At 43.7% G+C, this 20640-nt stretch overlaps 1 protein-coding gene across 4 annotated transcripts; it reads right to left on the bottom strand.

The window, feature by feature from the left end:
- Window positions 1-409: 409 nt before the first annotated feature.
- cpsf6 (cleavage and polyadenylation specific factor 6) lies at window positions 410-19953 on the bottom strand. Of its 4 annotated transcripts, none has more exons than XM_062997257.1 (10): window positions 19887-19953; window positions 15232-15441; window positions 15047-15150; window positions 13311-13456; window positions 11896-12087; window positions 11321-11804; window positions 11096-11229; window positions 10600-10753; window positions 9458-9649; window positions 410-884 (listed from the first exon to the last, which is right to left on the bottom strand). In XM_062997257.1, the coding sequence occupies exons 1-9, from the start codon at window positions 19944-19946 to the stop codon at window positions 9466-9468; spliced, it is 1668 nt and encodes a 555-aa protein (XP_062853327.1). In that variant the 5' UTR covers window positions 19947-19953; the 3' UTR covers window positions 410-884; window positions 9458-9465. The 4 variants fall into 4 exon arrangements, with proteins under 4 accessions (XP_062853327.1, XP_062853336.1, XP_062853344.1 ...); XM_062997266.1 differs by having other exon boundaries at window positions 11114-11229; XM_062997274.1 differs by having other exon boundaries at window positions 11896-12066.
- Between the last annotated feature and the right edge of the window lie 687 nt (window positions 19954-20640).

The following is a 20640-nucleotide window of genomic DNA, read 5'->3' as shown; positions in this document are numbered from 1 at the left end:
AAAAAATACATTTAAAATAAGAAGAAAAAAAAGGTTCCATTTACATTTGCCTGCAATATTTACAAATTTTGATAGTTGTCGGGACTCTGCAGTAAGTTTTAAAAGGACTTTAACAATTTACTAGGCTACAAAAACCAGCAAAATCATTTAAGAGCTGCAAAGTTTACCAACATTGTGGCACAACTGGTTCCATTTCCAAAAACTCATCTATCATTTACATAAAAATACAAAATGCAGCTTTTACACAAGGTCAGATCAGTTTATAAATAAAAACATTTGGTGCCTCCGATTCATACAAAGCGGATCGTTAAAATTTATTGAATTAAATCACAACCAATCAGATCTGAGCTTTAGATCTTCACCCAACGTACAGACAGTGCATAAAGCGGATGAATAAATGACGAGCGTGAACCTCAGTAAAGACTTTATTACAACACAGTCTATTTAATAAATCCAAGCAAAGACATTCATGCACAATAATGCAGACACGAAGAGGGGAAAAAGGGCGTGGCGGGGCCTGAAAACAAAAACAAACAAAAAAACCAATCCCTATAAAAACAACGTCTATCGGAAACGTACACGCTAGAGCAGTTCTGTGTTTTTGGTCGAGGGCAGAGCGAGAGAAAGTTAGTCTGAAAGGTTTCTTTACTTTCTCGTCTAATTACACAATGAAATAAAAAGGAAATAAAAAGAGCTGCAGGAATTAAGAGAGGAGCGAGTATCTTTACATGTACGACGTGTTTATACTGAAGCGGGTCGATACTCGGAGCACAGAGACGGTGGGCGGGCGGGTGGGTGACGGGTCTGCTCCTCTCTGACGGCGGTGAAGGGTGGGAGAGACGGTCGGGTTGGGTTCCTTCTCCGACTCGAGATCTTCGGTTCAGCTGAAAGGTGTCAGAAATGGAGGTGGCAGTTTGGTTTGGGGGGTTCAAACCCGTACACATAGATGCAACACATATCATACACACACATCTTACAAAAACTACAATTACAGATAATCTAACAATCATCGAACAGGCAGGGGGCCGGATTCACAAGACTCTAGTGGACCTGCAACTGTGTGACCGTAAGTATGTGGACACCCTTCCTGATTAGTGAGCTCAGCCCTTCTTATTGTCCCATACTTTGGTGGGTCAGCATTGCGTACGGAGAGCCACGCCCTGGTCTCTGCGCGTCTCCGCTTTCTGTACAGGCGCCCTGTTTAACCAAGGTCCTGACACAGCGCTGATAACCCCACCCATTATTAGTCTTACAGGTCTCCCACCCAGCCAACTAAAGGCCAATTTTGTCTGCTAGATGGCACCCAGCTCAGATTCGAACCCGGGAGCTCGGAATCTCGGCGCTGGTGTGCTAGTGGATTTTAGAACGCGTTTAAGATTCGTTTTGTGAATGCGGCCTCGGATTTTAAGACACAAAGCCCCGTGTGGCAGCAGGTCCTTCTATACCAGCCAGGCAGAGGCACAGGTGAAGCTCCTGCTCAGCTGGTACGGAATCCTGCAGTCACACTCTTTCCCCAACTTCTTTTTTTTAAAGAACGGACACCCCAGTGGAAATCAACGATCATTCTGACATCACAGACAGACCCAAGAAAACATAGAAAGTGTACCAGCACATTTTAAAAGAGCAGAATTAAACATCACATGTTCATTCATTCACCTACAAAGCAGAAACCTTTAAACACATGACTGTACGTTATTAGGATTAAACACACGTTACCCATCACACACTTACAGAAACATACAGAATTCAGAACATCACGTGGAAGAGTTACGCCCCATCCCCGTTTCCAAATTTGAACCGTCATACATTATTATAAACACTTTAAACCCCGTATTACATTTCACATTTTGTTGGTCGATTTTCTAAGTAAAACTAAGTGAACACATCTACCAGAACCCTTCACTGTTTCCATGGCAACATGAATAAAATTTAGGGATGTAACGATACACTCTACCCGAGGTAGGTACAAACTACACCAAATAAGCCGCTCAGGTGGCGCGGCGGTAAAAACACACGCTGGGACCAGAGCTGGGATCCGGAGTACATCGTGTCGAGTCTCGGCTCTGCCCGCCGGCTAAGGCCGAGCATCCACGTGAACGACGATTGGCCCGTTGTTCGGATAGGGGCGGGACTAAGCCGGATAAGGTCGCGTTCTCGTGTCTAACGCAATCTGCCGGCTGATCGGTGGCGCCTGCACAGAGATGAGAATAGAGCGCCGTCAGGGTGAGTCTCTCCGTACACGACGCCGAGCTGCACTGCACTCGTCGAAGTGTACGTGATGAGATGCGTACGGCTGCTTCCCACGGGTCGGAGGGGGGCGTGGGTCAGCTTTGTTCTCCTCGATCAGAGCGGGGATCGGCGTCGGTGGAGAGGAAGCGTGACGCAATCGGGCAGTTGGACGCGCTTAGGTCGGGAGAAAATGCATATACCAAAAAAAAAAAAAAAAAAAAAAGGATCCCAAATAATGCTTATTGTGTAAAAAAACTAATGAAATTTTAAAACAACATTATACAAATAAATGAATAATACAAATAAATAAAGTATCCTCACAAATACATTTGGCTGAAAAATCCCAAACCTGGCAACTTTGTGAAGTGCCGTCAACCAGGCGAGGTGAACAGCACCAGTGCACATTACATCCCTAACACATATAGAATAAGATACTACATGTATTTATTTATTTTTGGAACTTTGCTTCCATCCATGACATGATCTAGTGTCTCCAGTTCACCTCACTTACAAGTCTTTGAACTGTGGAGGAAGAAAACCCACACAGACATGGGGAGAATGTGCTAAACTCCACACAGAAAGGACCAGGACCTTCTTGCTGTGAGGTGACGGTGCAACCCACCATTAAGGGGAATGCAACTGTTTCAGCTATAACTTTAGTTGGAGTAATATTTGGTAACTATAGACTGAGGAGACACATGGGGGTCACAGGATGTTGTTTAGATGATCCATCTAGTTTGTTTGTTTGTTTATTAGGATTTTAAGGTCGTGTTTTACACTTTTGGTTACGTTCATGACAGGAAACGGTCGTCACTCAGTACACAAGATTCATCAGGTCACAAGGTTATATCCAACACAGTCATGGGCAATTCAGTGTCTCCAATTCACCTCTCACTTGCACGTCTTTGGACTGTGGGAGGAAACCGGAGCTCCCGGGAGAAACCCGCACGGACACGGGGAGAACATGCAAACTCCACACAGAAAGGACCCAGGACCGCCCCACCAGGGAATAGAACCCAGGACCTTCTTGCTGCGAGGCGACAGCGCTACCCACTAAACCACCGCGCCGCCCCCCACGTTAGGAAATAGACCGAGAAGACGCATGAGGTCACATGACTTTGTTTAGGGACCAGCGGGCGGTGACTTAAAGCTCTATCTAATTTGCAAAATTAACAAATACATAAAAATTCGGTTTGTTCCATTTAGAGGACGTGTTCACTTATTTTATTTAGAAAAATCAACAAAATGTCATTTCATTAAAAGCACACACACACTTACATATAATTTATACCTTCATATTGATTTATATTCATGTTACCAGTAGAACTGAGGGGATTTTAAACAACGTTCTGTAACAAGAAGCAATTTTAAACTGTTAATAAATGTATAAACCATGACAGACTGAGACGGTGTCAAGCATCACAAGATGGACAGGGCTGGACAAACAAGCCACGTCTTATTTTTTTAATTGGTCTAGATTAAAATAAGACCTAGACTTGAACCTGATACTGTAAAGGTGGGCTTGTATTGGTGCTGGGTGATAACCAGTACATTAAAAGACTTTCGGTGGTCTCTGAATATATTCAGCATTACCTAAAGCACTGTACTGCCACCTGGTGTCTGTATATTTAAACTGCGACTGAAATGTGTAGTCACACTAAAGAAAGTGAGCGGTTTGGAGATTCAGTTACTGACTGGATCTAATACATGGTGACCCAGCTGATCTGTCCAGCCCTGTAACATCAGGGTGTGTGTGTGTGTGTGTGTGTGTGTGTGTGGAACGACAACGTTTAGCAGCGTCCAGTCACACCTACACAAATCAAAACCCCAACTAGTAGGATCAGAACGGTTTGGTTTGAGGTCGGCTATCGAACGCCAGAACAAAGACAAGAAATAAAACTCAACCCAGGACACAACGCTAACGTACTCTATATGGCCAAAAGTATCCGGACACCTTGCACCGAGCTTGTTGGACATCCCATTCCAAAACCACGGGCGTGAATTGATCACTGATCATTTTAGGAAGGTTTTCCACAGGATTTTGTGGACATGTGGGGTGACATGTCAGGGTTCTATACAGTTTATACACACCACATTTGCTTTGTGCACTTTTTCCTTTCCCAGTCTGTTGCCGAATTGAAATGCATATTATTTATTTTACACGATTAACTTTATTCTTTATCTGAAATAATCTGAACTCTGGATATTTAGGCTGGGTGTCCCAATACTTTTGTCTGTATAGTGTAGAATATCAAAACATTAGGTCAACACAATACATAAAGTCAATTTCCAATACAGGGTGTAACTTTTAAAGACTTTGAGGCTGTAATATAAGTTACTTGTTTAGAGTTTAATAATCAAACAAAGCAGATTTGCACGTACTGTGATTTTAGAATTGAATTAGTGACACATAAGTACCACAAAGAGTCAAAGTAGATCTTACACTCACAGTTGAATTAATCATTAATCCATTCATGTCGATATTAATAATGCTCAGAATCAAACAAACAATATGTAGAATTGCATATTTAAAGGTGATGATACAGGTAACTACAAGATTAAACTTTGGTGGCAGATTTATCAATCTGTGTGTCAATAGCAGTAAAAAATAATTAATTTTAGATAGATAGATCACAATGACATGAAACCAGTCTGCTAACTGGGCTTAGATTAAGCACAGTAACTAAACTGGTCGCTCAAAGACCTTGCCCAGACCTTACCTACTGCACTAACAAGGCCCATAATGCACCAAATGTCTGAATTAACGCTTACAGACCGACTGATTACAGTCAGTCCCGGTCCCGGTCCCCGGGTCAGGGCTGTCCAATCGTTTCATCTAGTAAACGTACCGAAACCTCAGAAGACATGAATGATGAGAATTTGGCTGAACAGGTGATAAACCTGCCACCTGGACTGAAATACCCGAGCGTGTGACGATGTACAAACCATAATAATAATACATCAGGCCAGACCGAGCGTTCAGTAACAACAGAATGGGGAAGGTCACGTCACAGTAAAGTGCATCAGAATTCAGGATCTCGGGTGAACTCTCATTTTCAAAGGCCGATACAGGACACCGTCCTGTGAAGGACCCGGAACTGAACATCTGACCACGCCTACGGACACGATCACCGACTAACGGATCCGTCATCGTGCATTCGCGTGATACACGGCCGAGCCCGCTTCGTGCCGCTGCGCCATGGCTTCCCGCGGAGCGCCGCCCCGGCTCGCTCCCGACCCGTGTAAAGTGATGCCGACGAGACGAGTCGTTAATGGGACACGACCAGAAGCGAGGCACACGGATACACTACCGTAGAACCACGGCATTGTGGGAAAGTTCCCTGATCCTGAAATGGCCGGCTGTAGCTTCGCAGCAGTTTAATAAGATCCGACTGAAGCGATGAAGGCTCGCGAAGCCACGCCCTTTTATTATTATTATTTTTTACACAGTGGAACCACCAGCAGGAAGGCGGCTGCATTGCGGCGTATCACGTGAAAGCACGACATTAGGACACACGTGGACAGCCAATCAGATCACACCAAATTCGATAATACAATAGAAATTGTGCAAACGAAAGAATTTGTCGACTTTTCTAAAGCATTTGGAACCACATGACATTTTACAGACGTGCTGCTCAAAAACATTTGGGACATTAGGAGATTTTAGTGCACACATTAGACAGCAACAAGAAAAGCCGACTTTCAAAAAGGGGGCAGAATATGTGTGTTCAGAACATCTGGAACATCTACAGATGCATATGATCATTAACAAATCAATGTACAGCTTCACATGTCTAGACTTTTACACATTTTTAATTAGAGAAACTACTAAACCCTGGCAGTAACGCTCACATCTTTCACTTCATAGAAAAGATCAGTCGCGCACGACATTTCACATCACGTACAGCTAGGGCTGGGCGGTATATCGCAAAAATTGATATATCCGATATCAGTTTAGCGAACGAATCGTCAGTTTCGGCTCTTTACCAGGAAAGCCGAGAGAATAGACGATGGAAGACGGTTTTCATCAGTTAGGTGGATGAACACGGTTACATATGGATTTATATATTCTGGAAATATTCTGGAAATATTCTGGAAACGTGCAAGACGGTCTCCAAGACAAAAAAACAAGTAGATCATATCCCTAACGGAACACCACACGGATGTAGATTTGGTCTAAATTGGAGGAAGAGAAGCTCAGGTAAGCAGCGGTTACGATTTTAAACTGCTGCGTGCCTGATCTGGGTCGCAGATTTTTGAGGCTCATTTATTTTAAGTAAAAACAGACATCAGAAATGTGATCGTGAGATTCTGCTGGTTTGTTTGATATAAATATTGTCAATATTAATACAAATACAGCTTTATAATAGTACAAAATATAAACAGAATTGATCAGAACTGCAGTATTTTAGCTTATATCGTTTACGTCATGTCGTATCGTATATCGCCACTTCTCGAAAGCATATCGAGATACGAGTTTTTTAGTCATATCGCCCAGCCCTACGTACAGCCACATCACATCTCAGTATGACAGATTATAGGAAACATCATTCAGCCAATCAGTGACTCGTTACAGATCATTAAATGCGGTTTCACTCGGACTCAAATTTCCAACACAATTATATGATACTTGTGCCAAAGTTTAACAGAATTACACGTAATTAATGTACATTACTGTCTGAGAAAATTTAATCAGACTTCATTTCAGTGACATGTATGAATTGTGCTTAATTTTACTTCTTACACAACATCAGATTTAACAGAGTTCATGCTATACAGCGTTCCGAAACCGTGTTTATGCTATACAGCGTTCCGAAATTGCTTTATTTATTGCAATTAATGATATAGGTTACAGCCACAAGAATAGAATTTACAGCACAAATACCTACATAATCCAACTCGAATCTAAACCATCATGACCACCAGATCACACGATTCAGTTTAAAATCAATCAGTAGTGATCAAACCGTCACGTATGGGATTTTTAATCCAGCCTTGGATTTAGTATATTTATAATATCACACACACTGCATATTAATGTTATAATAAATAGTGGTTTTAAAGAATACTCAGATCAGACATTATACCAAAAACTTACAAGAAATCTTATAATTGGTAGATTACAAATAATTTACTGTGATTTATTATTACACAAATATAAATATAAAACTAGGGTAGGATTTGATTAAGTTTATACATACAGTGTATCACGAAAGTGAGTACACCCCTCACATTTCTGCAAATATTTCATTATATCTTTTCATGGGACAACACTATAGACATGAAACTTGGATATAACTTAGAGTAGTCAGTGTACAACTTGTATAGCAGTGTAGATTTACTGTCTTCTGAAAATAACTCAACACACAGCCATTAATGTCTAAATAGCTGGCAACATAAGTGAGTACACCCCACAGTGAACATGTCCAAATTGTGCCCAAATGTGTCGTTGTCCCTCCCTGGTGTCATGTGTCAAGGTCCCAGGTGTAAATGGGGAGCAGGGCTGTTAAATTTGGTGTTTTGGGTACAATTCTCTCATACTGGCCACTGGATATTCAACATGGCACCTCATGGCAAAGAACTCTCTGAGGATGTGAGAAATAGAATTGTTGCTCTCCACAAAGATGGCCTGGGCTATAAGAAGATTGCTAACACCCTGAAACTGAGCTACAGCATGGTGGCCAAGGTCATACAGCGGTTTTCCAGGACAGGTTCCACTCGGAACAGGCTTCGCCAGGGTCGACCAAAGAAGTTGAGTCCACGTGTTCGGCGTCATATCCAGAGGTTGGCTTTAAAAAATAGACACATGAGTGCTGCCAGCATTGCTGCAGAGGTTGAAGAGGTGGGAGGTCAGCCTGTCAGTGCTCAGACCATACACCGCACACTGCATCAACTCGGTCTGCATGGTCGTCATCCCAGAAGGAAGCTGACGCACAAGAAAGCCAGCAAACAGTTTGCTGAAGACAAGCAGTCCAAGAACATGGATTACTGGAATGCCCTGTGGTCTGACGAGACCAAGATAAACTTGTTTGGCTCAGATGGTGTCCAGCATGTGTGGCGGCGCCCTGGTGAGAAGTACCAAGACAACTGTATCTTGCCTACAGTCAAGCATGGTGGTGGTAGCATCATGGTCTTGGGCTGCATGAGTGTTGCTGGCACTGGGGAGCTGAAGTTCATTGAGGGAAACATTAATTCCAACATGTACTGTGACATTCTGAAACAGAGCATGATCCCCTTCCTTCGAAAACAGGGCCTCATGGCAGTTTTCCAACAGGATAACGACCCCAAACACAACCTCCAAGATGACAACTGCCTTGCTGAGGAAGCTGAAGGTAAAGGTGATGGACTAAACCCAATTGAGCACCTGTGGCGCATCCTCAAGTGGAAGGTGGAGGAGTTTAAGGTGTCTAACATCCACCAGCTCCGTGATGTCATCATGGAGGAGTGGAAGAGGATTCCAGTAGCAACCTGTGCAGCTCTGGTGAATTCCATGCCCAGGAGGGTTAAGGCAGTGCTGGATAATAATGGTGGTCACACAAAATATTGACACTTTGGGCACAATTTGGACATGTTCACTGTGGGGTGTACTCACTTATGTTGCCAGCTATTTAGACATTAATGGCTGTGTGTTGAGTTATTTTCAGAAGACAGTAAATCTACACTGCTATACAAGTTGTACACTGACTACTCTAAGTTATATCCAAGTTTTATTTCTATAGTGTTGTCCCATGAAAAGATATAATGAAATATTTGCAGAAATGTGAGGGGTGTACTCACTTTCGTGATACACTGTATATATATATATATATAGCCAAGTAACTGCACCCTACACACTGTGTATGTCAGACTGAGACATAAATAATAATCTTTAGCTATTATCACGTTACCTGCACGAGTGCTGAGTAGCTGTAATAACCAAACACAGACCCAAGTCTGTAAATCTGCCTCATCTCAAATAAAATTATTATTAAGGGTGTAAAATAAGAATGAATTTCTAATTTTCTCTCCCTAATATAAAAGTAAACATGATTTCTAATTTTTCAGCTCAGATTTTTCAGGGTGGAATAACCAAACCATAGAAACAGTGTGTGTGTGTGTGTGGGATCTCACCTGCCGTACCTACCCGACGGTTCCTGACCTGCTCCGGGTTCCTCTGCTCCACCGTCTTCGTTAAACCGTGACCTGAATCATTAAGACAGAGACGGATGCGCCGACGCCGTACTCGTACCTTTCGCGTTAGCGGTGGCGGTACTCCCTCTCTCTGTCGCGGTCCCTCTCGCGGTCCCTCTCGCGGTGGCGGTCCCGCTCGCGGCTCCTCTCGCGGTAGTAGTCCTCGTGCCGGTCGCGGCTGCGGGACTTGTGCCGGCGGCTCTTCTCGCGGGAGCGACTGTGGTCACGCTCCCTCGAGCGCTCCCGCCTGCTACGGGACACAGGAGCCGAGCGGCGATCAACGTGAGGAGCTACTTATCAGCTCCGCTTACCATATACAAGCACTTTGTAGTTCTACAATTACTGACTGTAGTCCATCTGTTTCTCTGCATGTTTTCATGCTGTTCTTCAATGGTCAGGACCACCACAGAGCAGGTATTATTTAGGTGGTGGATGATTCTCAGCACTGCAGTGACACTGACATGGTGGTGGTGTGTTAGTGTGTGTTGTGCTGGTATGAGTGGATCAGACACCGTGTCCACTCACCGTCCACTCTATTACACACTCGTACCTAGTCGGTCCACCTTGTAGATGTAAAGTCAGAGACGATCGCTCATCTACTAGACCTTCATCGGTGGGCACAGGACGCTGCCCACGGGGCGCTGTCGGGTGGATATTTTTGGTCGGTGGACGATTCTCAGTCCAGCAGTGACAGTGAGGTGTTTAAACCTCATCCACCACCTAAATAATACCTGCTCTGTGGGGGTCCTGACCATTGAAGAACAGGGTGAAAGGGGGTAACAAAGCATGTAGGGAAACAGATGGACTACAGTCAGTAATTGTAGAACTACAAAGTGCTTCTATATGGTAAGTGGAGCTGTAGAAACAAGGAGGTGGTTTTAATGTTATGGCTGATGGGTGTATGGTTCTGTCTGTTCACTCTATATATTTAATTTAATTTAAATCTGCTTTCATGAAGCCTGTTAAGCTTTTTTATTATTATTGTCTCCAAAACCACTAAAATAAACACAGTGGAGCAGCAGGTCAGGTATAAAGGAGTGAAAGCAGGATGGTGAAGCACCTCCAACTGTTAGTTTGATGTATCAGTCAGAGTGGTGGAGGAATACAAAGAGTGTAGCGTGTTCCACCATACACGTCACAGGAGACAGGAGAGAGAGAGCGGGAACGGAACGGGGGAGTAGAGTCCGGACGGGCGGGTACCTGTTAGCGGAGCCGTAGGATTTGGACTCGATGCCGTGCAGACAGTCCTGTAGGGAACTGATCAGCACCTTGCAGCGGTCGTCGGCCGAGACCTTGGACTGCTTGATTAACGAGATGGCCGTCACCAGGGTCTCTATAGCGCTGCCGTAGTCACCTGAGAAGCGTAGTGACCGTTAGCACACGACACGGCACCGAAACAGGGTCAGGTGCACACGTATCGCTATACACAAGCACAGAGACGCTAAAACACTTATAACTCTCCGTTACGGACAGAATAATTATCAATATAATTAACCAACCTGAAGATCTTACCAAGCTTGCAACATTAATAAATAAGGTCCGGGCCCTTGAGCAAGGCCCTTGAGGCTCAATGGCCTGCACTGTATTCTGCTACAAATGCAATAAGCTTTGGAAAGAAGCGTCTGCTAAACGGAACACATGTAAAGAAAATATTACATCAAATCTAGCCAATCAGAGTGGCTAAAAATGTGTGTACCTGTACGTGTGTGTGTACCTGCACTGGCGTCTGATACAGCCCTGGAGATGGCGCTGCTGGATATAGCTCTGTTTCTGTTCATGATCTCCTCGAATTCAGGCTCGCTGAGGGGGGCGCGGCCTGTATCCATGTCCCTGTGACGGTGTGTGAGGAACAAAGAGCAGACGGTCAAGCACTTCGGACACACACGGCGCACCAGACACTACGGTCACTACGGTCCGTTACCTGTCGGGTCTGTAGTCCCGTTCGTACGGCGGCAGGCGGCCGTAGGGGTCGTTGGGAGGCGGAGCTCTTCCGTCCGGCGGCATGTTGTTCCCGGGCGGCGGGAAGAAGGCGGGGTTGACGTGCGGGGCCGGCGGGGGGCCTCCGGGCGGGGGGCCTCGCATGTGCGGGGGCGGGGCTAACGCCATGGGCGGGCCGATGGGACCGGGCGGACGGGGCGGGAACGGGCCCGGAGGGGGCGGGCCCTGCTGGGGCGGCGGCGGGCCGGGCGGCGGGCCGTAGCCCGGGGGGGGCGGGCCCGGGGGCATGGGTCCGAGCGGGGGCTGGCCGAACTGGCCGGGGAACAGGACGGGGGGGGGCGGGCGGTCCCCTCGGTTGGGGGGGCCCGGGAGGGGTGGGGCTAGACCTTGACCGGGCGGAGGGGGGCCGGGCGGACCCGGGGGGCCGGGGGGGCCCAGGGGAGGCCGGGGGGGCCCCTGCATACCACCTACACACACACACACACAGATTAGCACGGTCAGTATAACTGTAGTATAACTCCTACCGAGAACTCACGTCACCTTGAACTCACGTCTCACCTGGGAAGTGTGGCGGCGGCCCGCCAGGTCCAATCGGATTGGGAAATCGATCTCCCATACCTGGCGGACCTGGGAAGCGCCCACGACCCCTGCCGGGCGGAAAGCCGGCGCGGCCGCCGATGCCCGGAGGTCCGGCTTTGCCCTCGCCCGACATCTGTCCGGACTGGTTACCTGGAGACACAGGAGAACATGCTGCTCTGCATGAGTAGGTGAAACCCAGCTTCTTCATGTTCACCCAATCAGAACTTTCATTCATCTGAGCAGATTATTTATTTTAATCACAAGACGTGCGACTGGCAGTGAGCGACATGTGGAACAGCCAATGAGAGCGCGGGATACGGTGCGAGGAGTGTAAACAGGTGGGACGGGGGGATAATATAGTTTATATCAGAATACATCAGCACACACACGTTACAGTATTTCTGACCTGATCGTTCTCTACAGAACATAACAACAAAACACCGACATTGCAAAAATATTTATTAACCTCCAACTCATTAACTCCATCATTCTAAATAGGTATCGGTATCGGTATCGGTAAGTACAAAAATACACGTACAATGTATTTGTAATCTATTCTAATCTCCTCCCCAAAATAACCCCAGACTTCATCTCCAGGATGCGCTCCGTGTACCTTCATTCGTTTTTCACTTCAAATCCCAAAGTTAAAAAAACAAGAAAACGAGTCGTTATTCGTTTTGAGAACAAATATTGGAAAACGGAAATAAACACAAGCGCATTCACGCGCTGACACGCACGTGTTTACTTCATATATAAACAGTGTATGCACGTGTTGAGACAGTAATAATAACGTAACGTGTGTGTGTGTGTATTCGCTCTATCTGTAAAAATCAAACATTATGGGGATGGACTTCTGTACTGGATGTTGTACGTGGTCGTGATCAGATAAATTCTGATCTCTTCCCTACACACTCGCTCCCTGCGCCCTATAGTGCACTTAACATTCTTAAAGGGCCGGACAATATATCTGTAATTCACATCAAACAACAAACTTTTTTTAGTTTTTAAAGGAAAAATAGTTCTTGTGTGAAGCTTCCCCAGCATGAATATTAATAAAAGTGCCTGTAAAGAAATTGGAACATGTAGCTTTGTCTCAGAAGTGTCTTGTTGTTATTACCTTATCGTGAGATATATATCGTATATCGCCGTTCAGCTAAAATATATCGAGATATTATTTTGATCCATATCGCCCAGCCCTAATCTCAATAAATAGAGAGAGATTTTGTTCTTTGTGGACCAACGAAAGCTAGAAAAGTCATTAATCACGCTCGATTACTAATTAATAAACGTAGCAGCAAAAGTATAAGGACACCTGATGAAGAGCCTGTTAGATGCTCCAGTTCTAACACCGGAGTGGAGCAGGACTGATATTTGAACCAAGTGAGTGAACGTACTTTTCCGGGACTGCATCTCGAACTGGCTGAGCGACTGTTTGTTACAGGGAGTGACGATGGGGTTCTGACCGTGCAGCTCTCGCTTCGACAGCAGGTCCATCAGCTTCCTGGAGGAGGCTTCAGATCCTACACACACCAACGCAAACCTAACACACACACACACAATTACTTCATTATTAGAAATCTTACTGTTCATAACACACCAATAAAGCTTGTAAATACTTGATACTAGGGCTGGACGATAGGGCTAAAACTTATATCACGATATAACTCGTAATTCCGATATCGATATGAATAACACAAATGTCAGAAAAACTTGCTTAAATTGGTCGAAAACTCTGTTATATGGGTTCTGGTTTCATTCTGTGTGTTGCAGTATCGTGTCCCGCTGTTCCTGGTACGACGCCCTACTTTTGGGTGTACGGTCCTCCTTTTTGTGACTACGAATGTGGCCACCCTAGGCCAGCGGCTGTTGATCCAGTAGTGTTTTGGTCACTCACTCGTTTACCTATACAGGCAGCGAGCGCCATGTGGAATTACATACATTTATTTTTTCTCATTTTCCCCTGTGAAAAACTAAAATAAAGCTTATAACCTTAACAGAATTTCAAAGATATTCCTTTGCAATACTTCATCATTTGACTGCAAACTTGTGTGTCCTGATGAGACTCATCCGAACCCCAGAACATGCCGGCGTGAACGCATGGAAAACACATTTTAATTTACTTTCAAGGATATGACACATTCTGACCGACACTATTAAGCCAAATCAGCTTTGAACATTCACTTTACTTTTAATATCCTTCTACAATGCTGGTGCTTCTTAACACTGAATATTCTCTGTTCAATAGACGTGTTATTTAAATGCTATAAAAAAAATTTAGAAAAACCGCCCAATTTAGAGGAAAACCGCCCAATCTGGCAACACTGGAACGCGAATATCCCGTCGTCGAGCGCCACAACTAATAAGAAGTAGTAATAATAACTGGTATTAGTACTCAGTAGTATTACTCCTTCTGTAATAGTGTTGGTGGTTGACATAATTCATAAATGTATCTATCGTGTATAAACGTACAATAAAGCGTTCTTCCGCGACGCAAAATAGTTCGATTAACAGTGTTGCTAGGCGACATGAGGGCGAACATAACATTCACTTTCTCTATTCAGTGGCGTATTGATATGGAATGATGCAATGATTTTACAACGGCTCCGAACGCGGCTCAGCCAATCAGATTTTAGGAGCGGAACTATCCGGGCTGCGTCCGGAATCGCGTACTTACAGAGTGAGCACTAGATTGGAGGAAGTGCGCACTACTCGGCCGGTAAAGAAGTGCATACTTCCAGTACAGACGCGTGCAGTATGCACACAACACGGCTACGCACTACATCCGCCATCTTACTAACGTCGAGTGATGACGTAAGGACGCGATGTCGTAATATCACCATGGTTACAGACTCATTACAAACCCCACTCGCCAAAATTTTGGATATTTATCGTCTTTTTGTTATTTATTCGTCTTTAAAATGTTTTATTTTATTTCTCTCACACTTGTGAACAGAGGACTCGGTTTTCCGCGTCTTTCTTGTTTCTTATTCCGCCTCGACCGCCTACGCAGCTCCGGTTGCATTACGGGATACATTAGCGGACCGCAAGTGTGCATCGCTTGCATACAAACAAACCTTGAACCCGCTAACGACCCCTGCAGACCTACATCCCATAACGAGGCGTGCTTTACCCTTTAGACTGTCCGTTCGCTCTGTTCTCGAAGAACTTGATCTCCAGCAGATCGGTGATGCCGACGGAGTGAATGGCTTCGGTCAGATCTTCGTCTGTGGTCCACTGTGGAGAAGACACCGGGGTTAGTACACGAACAGTGTGATTACCTGGTGTGTGTGTGTGTGTGTGTGCGCGCGTGATTACCCAGGTGAGGTTGCCGATGTACAGAGCGATCCTCTTGCCCGTGTAGGTATAAACCACGTTGGGCGGAGCTCCTTTACCGGACTCGCCGCCGCCGGGTGCAGGCAGGTTATCCAGGTAATCTCGGTCCTCGGGGGCGTCGCCGTTATTGGCTGACGGAGAGATGACGTCATCGTACAGGTCGATCTGATCGTGGACCGGATAATCTGCTTCCTGCGGGAAAGATCTGCTGTTAACGCTTCTCATCCAGACATCTGAAGACATCTTGTGGTATCTGGATGTTACCAGTGGGTCCTTCAATCTGAACGTTCACATGATCTCGGAACGGCTCTGATGCCACTAGCCAAAAGAAGCTTCACGGTACTCTTTTGTAACCGTATCGGTTTTAAACGGTACTCTTATCAACACACGGAGTCGGATATAAATGTAGTGGATTTATCACACCATGCACTGGTGTCCTTCTTTAAAATCCTGTCCTAATCTTGTCTGGAACGAGCGTATGAACACGTTCTAAACCCTCAGAGCTGCGGCAAACGCGTCCTACGTGCTAAACTACTTCACCCAAAGAGGACAGAGCTGGTAACACGTCTAAAATCAAAACATGAGCACAGTGAAGTACGGTGGTGGGAGCACCATGACCCACAAAAGTTACTGGAGCGTTACAGGTTATCTAATGAAACACGAATGAAGCGAATGCATCAGAAATGGGGATGTAACGACGCACCACAATACCGTTAATAACACATTTAAAAATTCCAACATTCAAATCCATTCGGCGCTTTACGCCTGGTTGCCAAATTCGGGGTCTTCCAGCCAAACTGGGCTTCATTTAAAACCGTTTTGCATAGGTTGTGCTAGAGATGTACCGATCGGGGTTTTTGACGCCGATTTCGATCTCCGATTTCTTTTCAGAGCGATCGGCCGATAGCCGATTCCGATCGGGGGGGGTGTGTGTGTGTGGGGGTGGGTAATACCCAACTTTCAGTTCATCTTTCACCGCAAAGACGAGTCAAAAGCAGGATTCACTCGAAGCACTCTGTGTTTATTATAACAGCTTGGGTATAACGCCGAAAATAAAACCGAGTGGCCGCGTTAAATAAAAGAAAATAGATATAAACGGAGTGAAGGAGCGAGAGGGGGAAGGTTCACGTGCTGCCCCCCGGCTACAGCACGCAGCGACCACAACAACATGCGATACAGTACCCATAATGCAATGTGTTCTCAAAAACATTAACCCCTTACTTTCCCAACACTGACCAGGGGGGGGCGGCACTGCGAGATTTTTTTACTTCTAAGACTAAAGCGATTCATTTTTCACCCACAGGAGACAGATCTCATTAGTCTAACTGACCACACACACACACACACACACACACACACACACACACACACACACACACACACACACACACACACACACACACACAGGTTAGATGTTACACAGTTCAGTCTGAAAAAACCTTAAGAATAGGACGAACAGTGAAGAGAAACTGCTGACGGAAGCATTGACGTGTGTGTGCCTTTAAGAGAGACGCTCTGTTCACAGTATCGATATAAGTGATTCATGAGTCGATTCGTTTTATGTGAAGCGTAAGTTTCTCTTCTCGGTTATCTCTCCGTGTTTACTGTTATTAATTAAATGTCGTGGTTTTAAATGAACACCAGCTACTACAGAACATTCTGTGTGACTCTCTTACATTAAAAAGTTTCATTACACTGATATTATTACAGATCTGTAACCGAGTCAGACTCGTTCCGTCTGTGGAGCTAAACGTTTTCCGTCAGTCAGAGCAGATGATCCTGAACTATGTACGATGCACAACGTTAATGATGTTATTTTAGGTCATGAAGAGCTTTCACGATGGTTTCTGTACGATGGGTGATGAATGGTGATGTGATGGTTGGTGCTTCGTAGCTCAAAGTCTGGATCGATCCACTGAGCTGTTAAGCTTAACGTGATCTTTATATATCACACCATCGGATCGGATACATTTAGGAGATATCGGCCGGTCGCATATTTTGATTAAAAATCGGCCGATATCGATTTATAGCCGATCGATCGTTCCATCTCTAGTTTGTACCTACCTCAGAAATAAAAGGGCATTCGTTATTTAGATAAATAAAAGATAAATCTCAAATGCAGGATTTTATTGTCTTTGTTTAAGAGAAATAATAAAAGGAAACCGTCATCATTTGTCTTCAATTTCAGTTTTTTTTTAAAAATCAGTTTAAAAATCGTATCGTGAATCGCATCGCATCGTGGGTAGAGTGTATCGTTACAGCCCTAATCAGGACTCATTACAGAAGAACCTAATCTCAACAAGACGACCAAACAAACACAAACCCACAATAACTCAAGCCTGGTTTGTATCGTAAAAGCTGACGGTGCTGCACGATCCAGCCGATCTTCTGACTCCGATCACAGTAACGTTCACGTGTCTATCAGAGGAACTCTCACAACCTCGTTATATATCCGATATTACCTTTTACACGATGTTGAAAATGACCGTATTCGATATATCGAGTGTGCGTAGAATAAATACACAGATTACCATTCGAGAACATTTAAAATAGAATAAAAGCGCAGCGCGAAACGCTTTTCTTTATGTACGAGCGGCTGCGCTGGACTCACACGGGGAGATTGAATCACCGAGTCAACGAGTCAGAAACGACTCTTTTCAAGCGAATGATTCATTGGAATGGAATCAGGGAGCTGTGCTCTTTTTTGCTCACTTTGTTTCAGTTCATTTGTTCAAAAGATTCAGATGTACGAACCAATCAGAGCTTCCGAATTCAGATTTTGGGCGGAATTTCAATCTCTCTCCTCATTGGTTGATGGATAAGTGACAGTTTAGCGAACGAATGACCAGTTTCAGCTTTTTACCAGGAAAGCCCAGAGAATAAACGATCGAAGACGGTTTTCATCAGTTAGGTGGATAAACACAGTTAAATATGGATTTATATATTCTGGAAATATTCTGGAAACGTGCAAGACGGTCTCCAAGACAAAAAACAAGTAGATCATATCCCTAACGGAACACCACACGGATGTAGATTTGGTCTAAATTGGAGGAAGAGAAGCTCAGGTAAGCAGCGATTACGATTTTAAACTGCTGTGTGCCTGATCTGGGTCGCGATGCTGCTGTTTACCGTGCGTTTTTATTTCGCAATGACAGCAAAGCATCATCAAATATTGAACTTTTTATATGAATATGTGATCGTGAGATTCTGCTGGTTTGTTTGATATAAATATTGTCAATATTAATACAAATACAGCTTTATAATAGTACAAAATATAAACACAATCAGTCAGAACGCATCAGAACTGCAATGTTTTGTGTTTTTAAGATACTTATAAACAATATAAGCTAAAATACGAGCAGTGGCCTGGCATTGTACTTTAAGTTTACTTTATATCGTATCGTATATCACCACTTCTCTAAAGCACATCGAGATACGAGTTTTTTTTAGTCATATCGCCCAGCCCTAGTTTGAAGATGGTTTGCCAAGACAAATGGGTCAAAACTGAACCACAGTGCTGGATGAGGTTAATTCTACTATACATATGAAAGTTCAGACACCAACATTAACTAGTCTGGGCCCCCAAACACTCGTTTATAAGTATAAATTAATGGTTTGTGTTGGTTTTTATTAGTACAGATATAAAATTAATAATGTGTGTAAACATAAAGCGGTGTTTTGTACTGGAAGTAAGTTTATCTAGATTATCCTGAGGATTTAAATGTTTATTTAAATATTTCTTCCAATTAACATTGAAGTAAAAGTTTAGAAACAATTCAATTCTCGTGCAAATCAGCTGCATGTAAATTTCATTTAATCTCCGAATTTTAGATCAAATCTATCAGTAAATATAAAAGTATTAAATCAGGGTGCCTGTATTAAACATACAAGGATAAAATTTATACGAGAATAAAACATGCACGTTTGTCATTTTAACAAAAAATAAATACTAGATGCCCTGTAAAATTTATGCTAAGCTAACGCGGGTTTGTTCAAACACAAAAACAGCTTAATCACCTATAAATACTCAGCAAACAATCAATAAAATTCATTCATTTACTCATTATAACTAATAACGATAGAAAACTGGAGGGATCTTAGCATAGTAGCTTAGCATAGCATAGACCAAAACATACAATGGCCGCGGACACAAAAAGATAATTCATATAAAAAAAGCCAAACTAAATCAAACCCAAGCGATAACATTTTAAATTTAAATGATTTATTTCGACTCATACTAAAAAGTTTCACATTCTATAATCTGTATAAGTTTCACAAATCGATCAAAAAACTATCAAAACAATGAGGCCATACGTAATAAGACCGATTAAAGTGGCTGCGTTCCAAATCCATTAAACTACAATACAGAGTGCACTCGATAGGCTGTGCAGGCCGTTATTACAACAACTCAGCAGTGCGCATGTGTAGGGAGTCAGTCAGTGATTTGAAACGCAGCCCCGCGACCGCATTTCATTGTGCGCACTTTCGTTAGCAACAATGCTAACGCTGAGGTGAACGCGCTGAGGTAAAAATGCAAAATATTTCCAACAATATTGAAGTTTAATATTTTAAATAGTTTAAATGAAAGCAGTAGTTTATAAATGCGGCTCGCAGATGAACAGAAACAGTTCATTTACCTGATTAAACTCCTCTTCTACATCCGCGTAAATATCGATGTGATCGACGCCGTCCGCCATCTTTCCTCCTCCCTCACACACAGAGCGGAAATCACACAGCGCCGCGCCGAGGCCTGACGTCATCAACACCGCCGCGCCTGATTGGCTGTTTAAAATATACACGCCATTCAAAACCTTCGTTCTTTTATTTTATGTAATTAATGTTAATTTGTTAATTATTTTTGTATCTTGTATCTTTTATTATTATTACAGCTGCACCTTGAAACTCTTTTTTCCCCATGAGGATGTTTGGAGAACCTGTTAATGCGTCCATGGTCCCGTGGAGCTGCAGATATTTTAGTCTCATGTAAAATAATGAGGTTGTTTTTGACACTTAAACACTGAAAATAACACAAATATAATATAAATACACTGAAATACAATTACTAACAGTTACACATCAATAACAATACAATAAAAGCTGCACTTTAGTTTTACTTCTTTATTGTTTCCTGACGCTTCTTAATGCTGGAGATGCTTGCAGTGAGAAATGAAAACAAGACGTTCGTCAAGCGGCGCCCTGCTAAACTTAAACAGTTTATAATAATAATAAACATGAAAAACTATATTATCTCTGAAATGTTATTAAAAATGAGTGATCATTGTAGAAAGTCGAAAACAACCCAGGTATCAAATGAGTAACTTGGGACGTTAGCTAAACGCTAACATTAGCCTTCTCACTGTGCATTTTAAACACTTAGTAATGCTTGTTAAG

The sequence above is a fragment of the Trichomycterus rosablanca genome, chromosome 1 (genome assembly GCF_030014385.1).
Source record: "Trichomycterus rosablanca isolate fTriRos1 chromosome 1, fTriRos1.hap1, whole genome shotgun sequence".
Classification (NCBI taxonomy): domain Eukaryota; kingdom Metazoa; phylum Chordata; class Actinopteri; order Siluriformes; family Trichomycteridae; genus Trichomycterus; species Trichomycterus rosablanca.
This window is presented reverse-complemented; position numbering and strand designations above follow the sequence as displayed.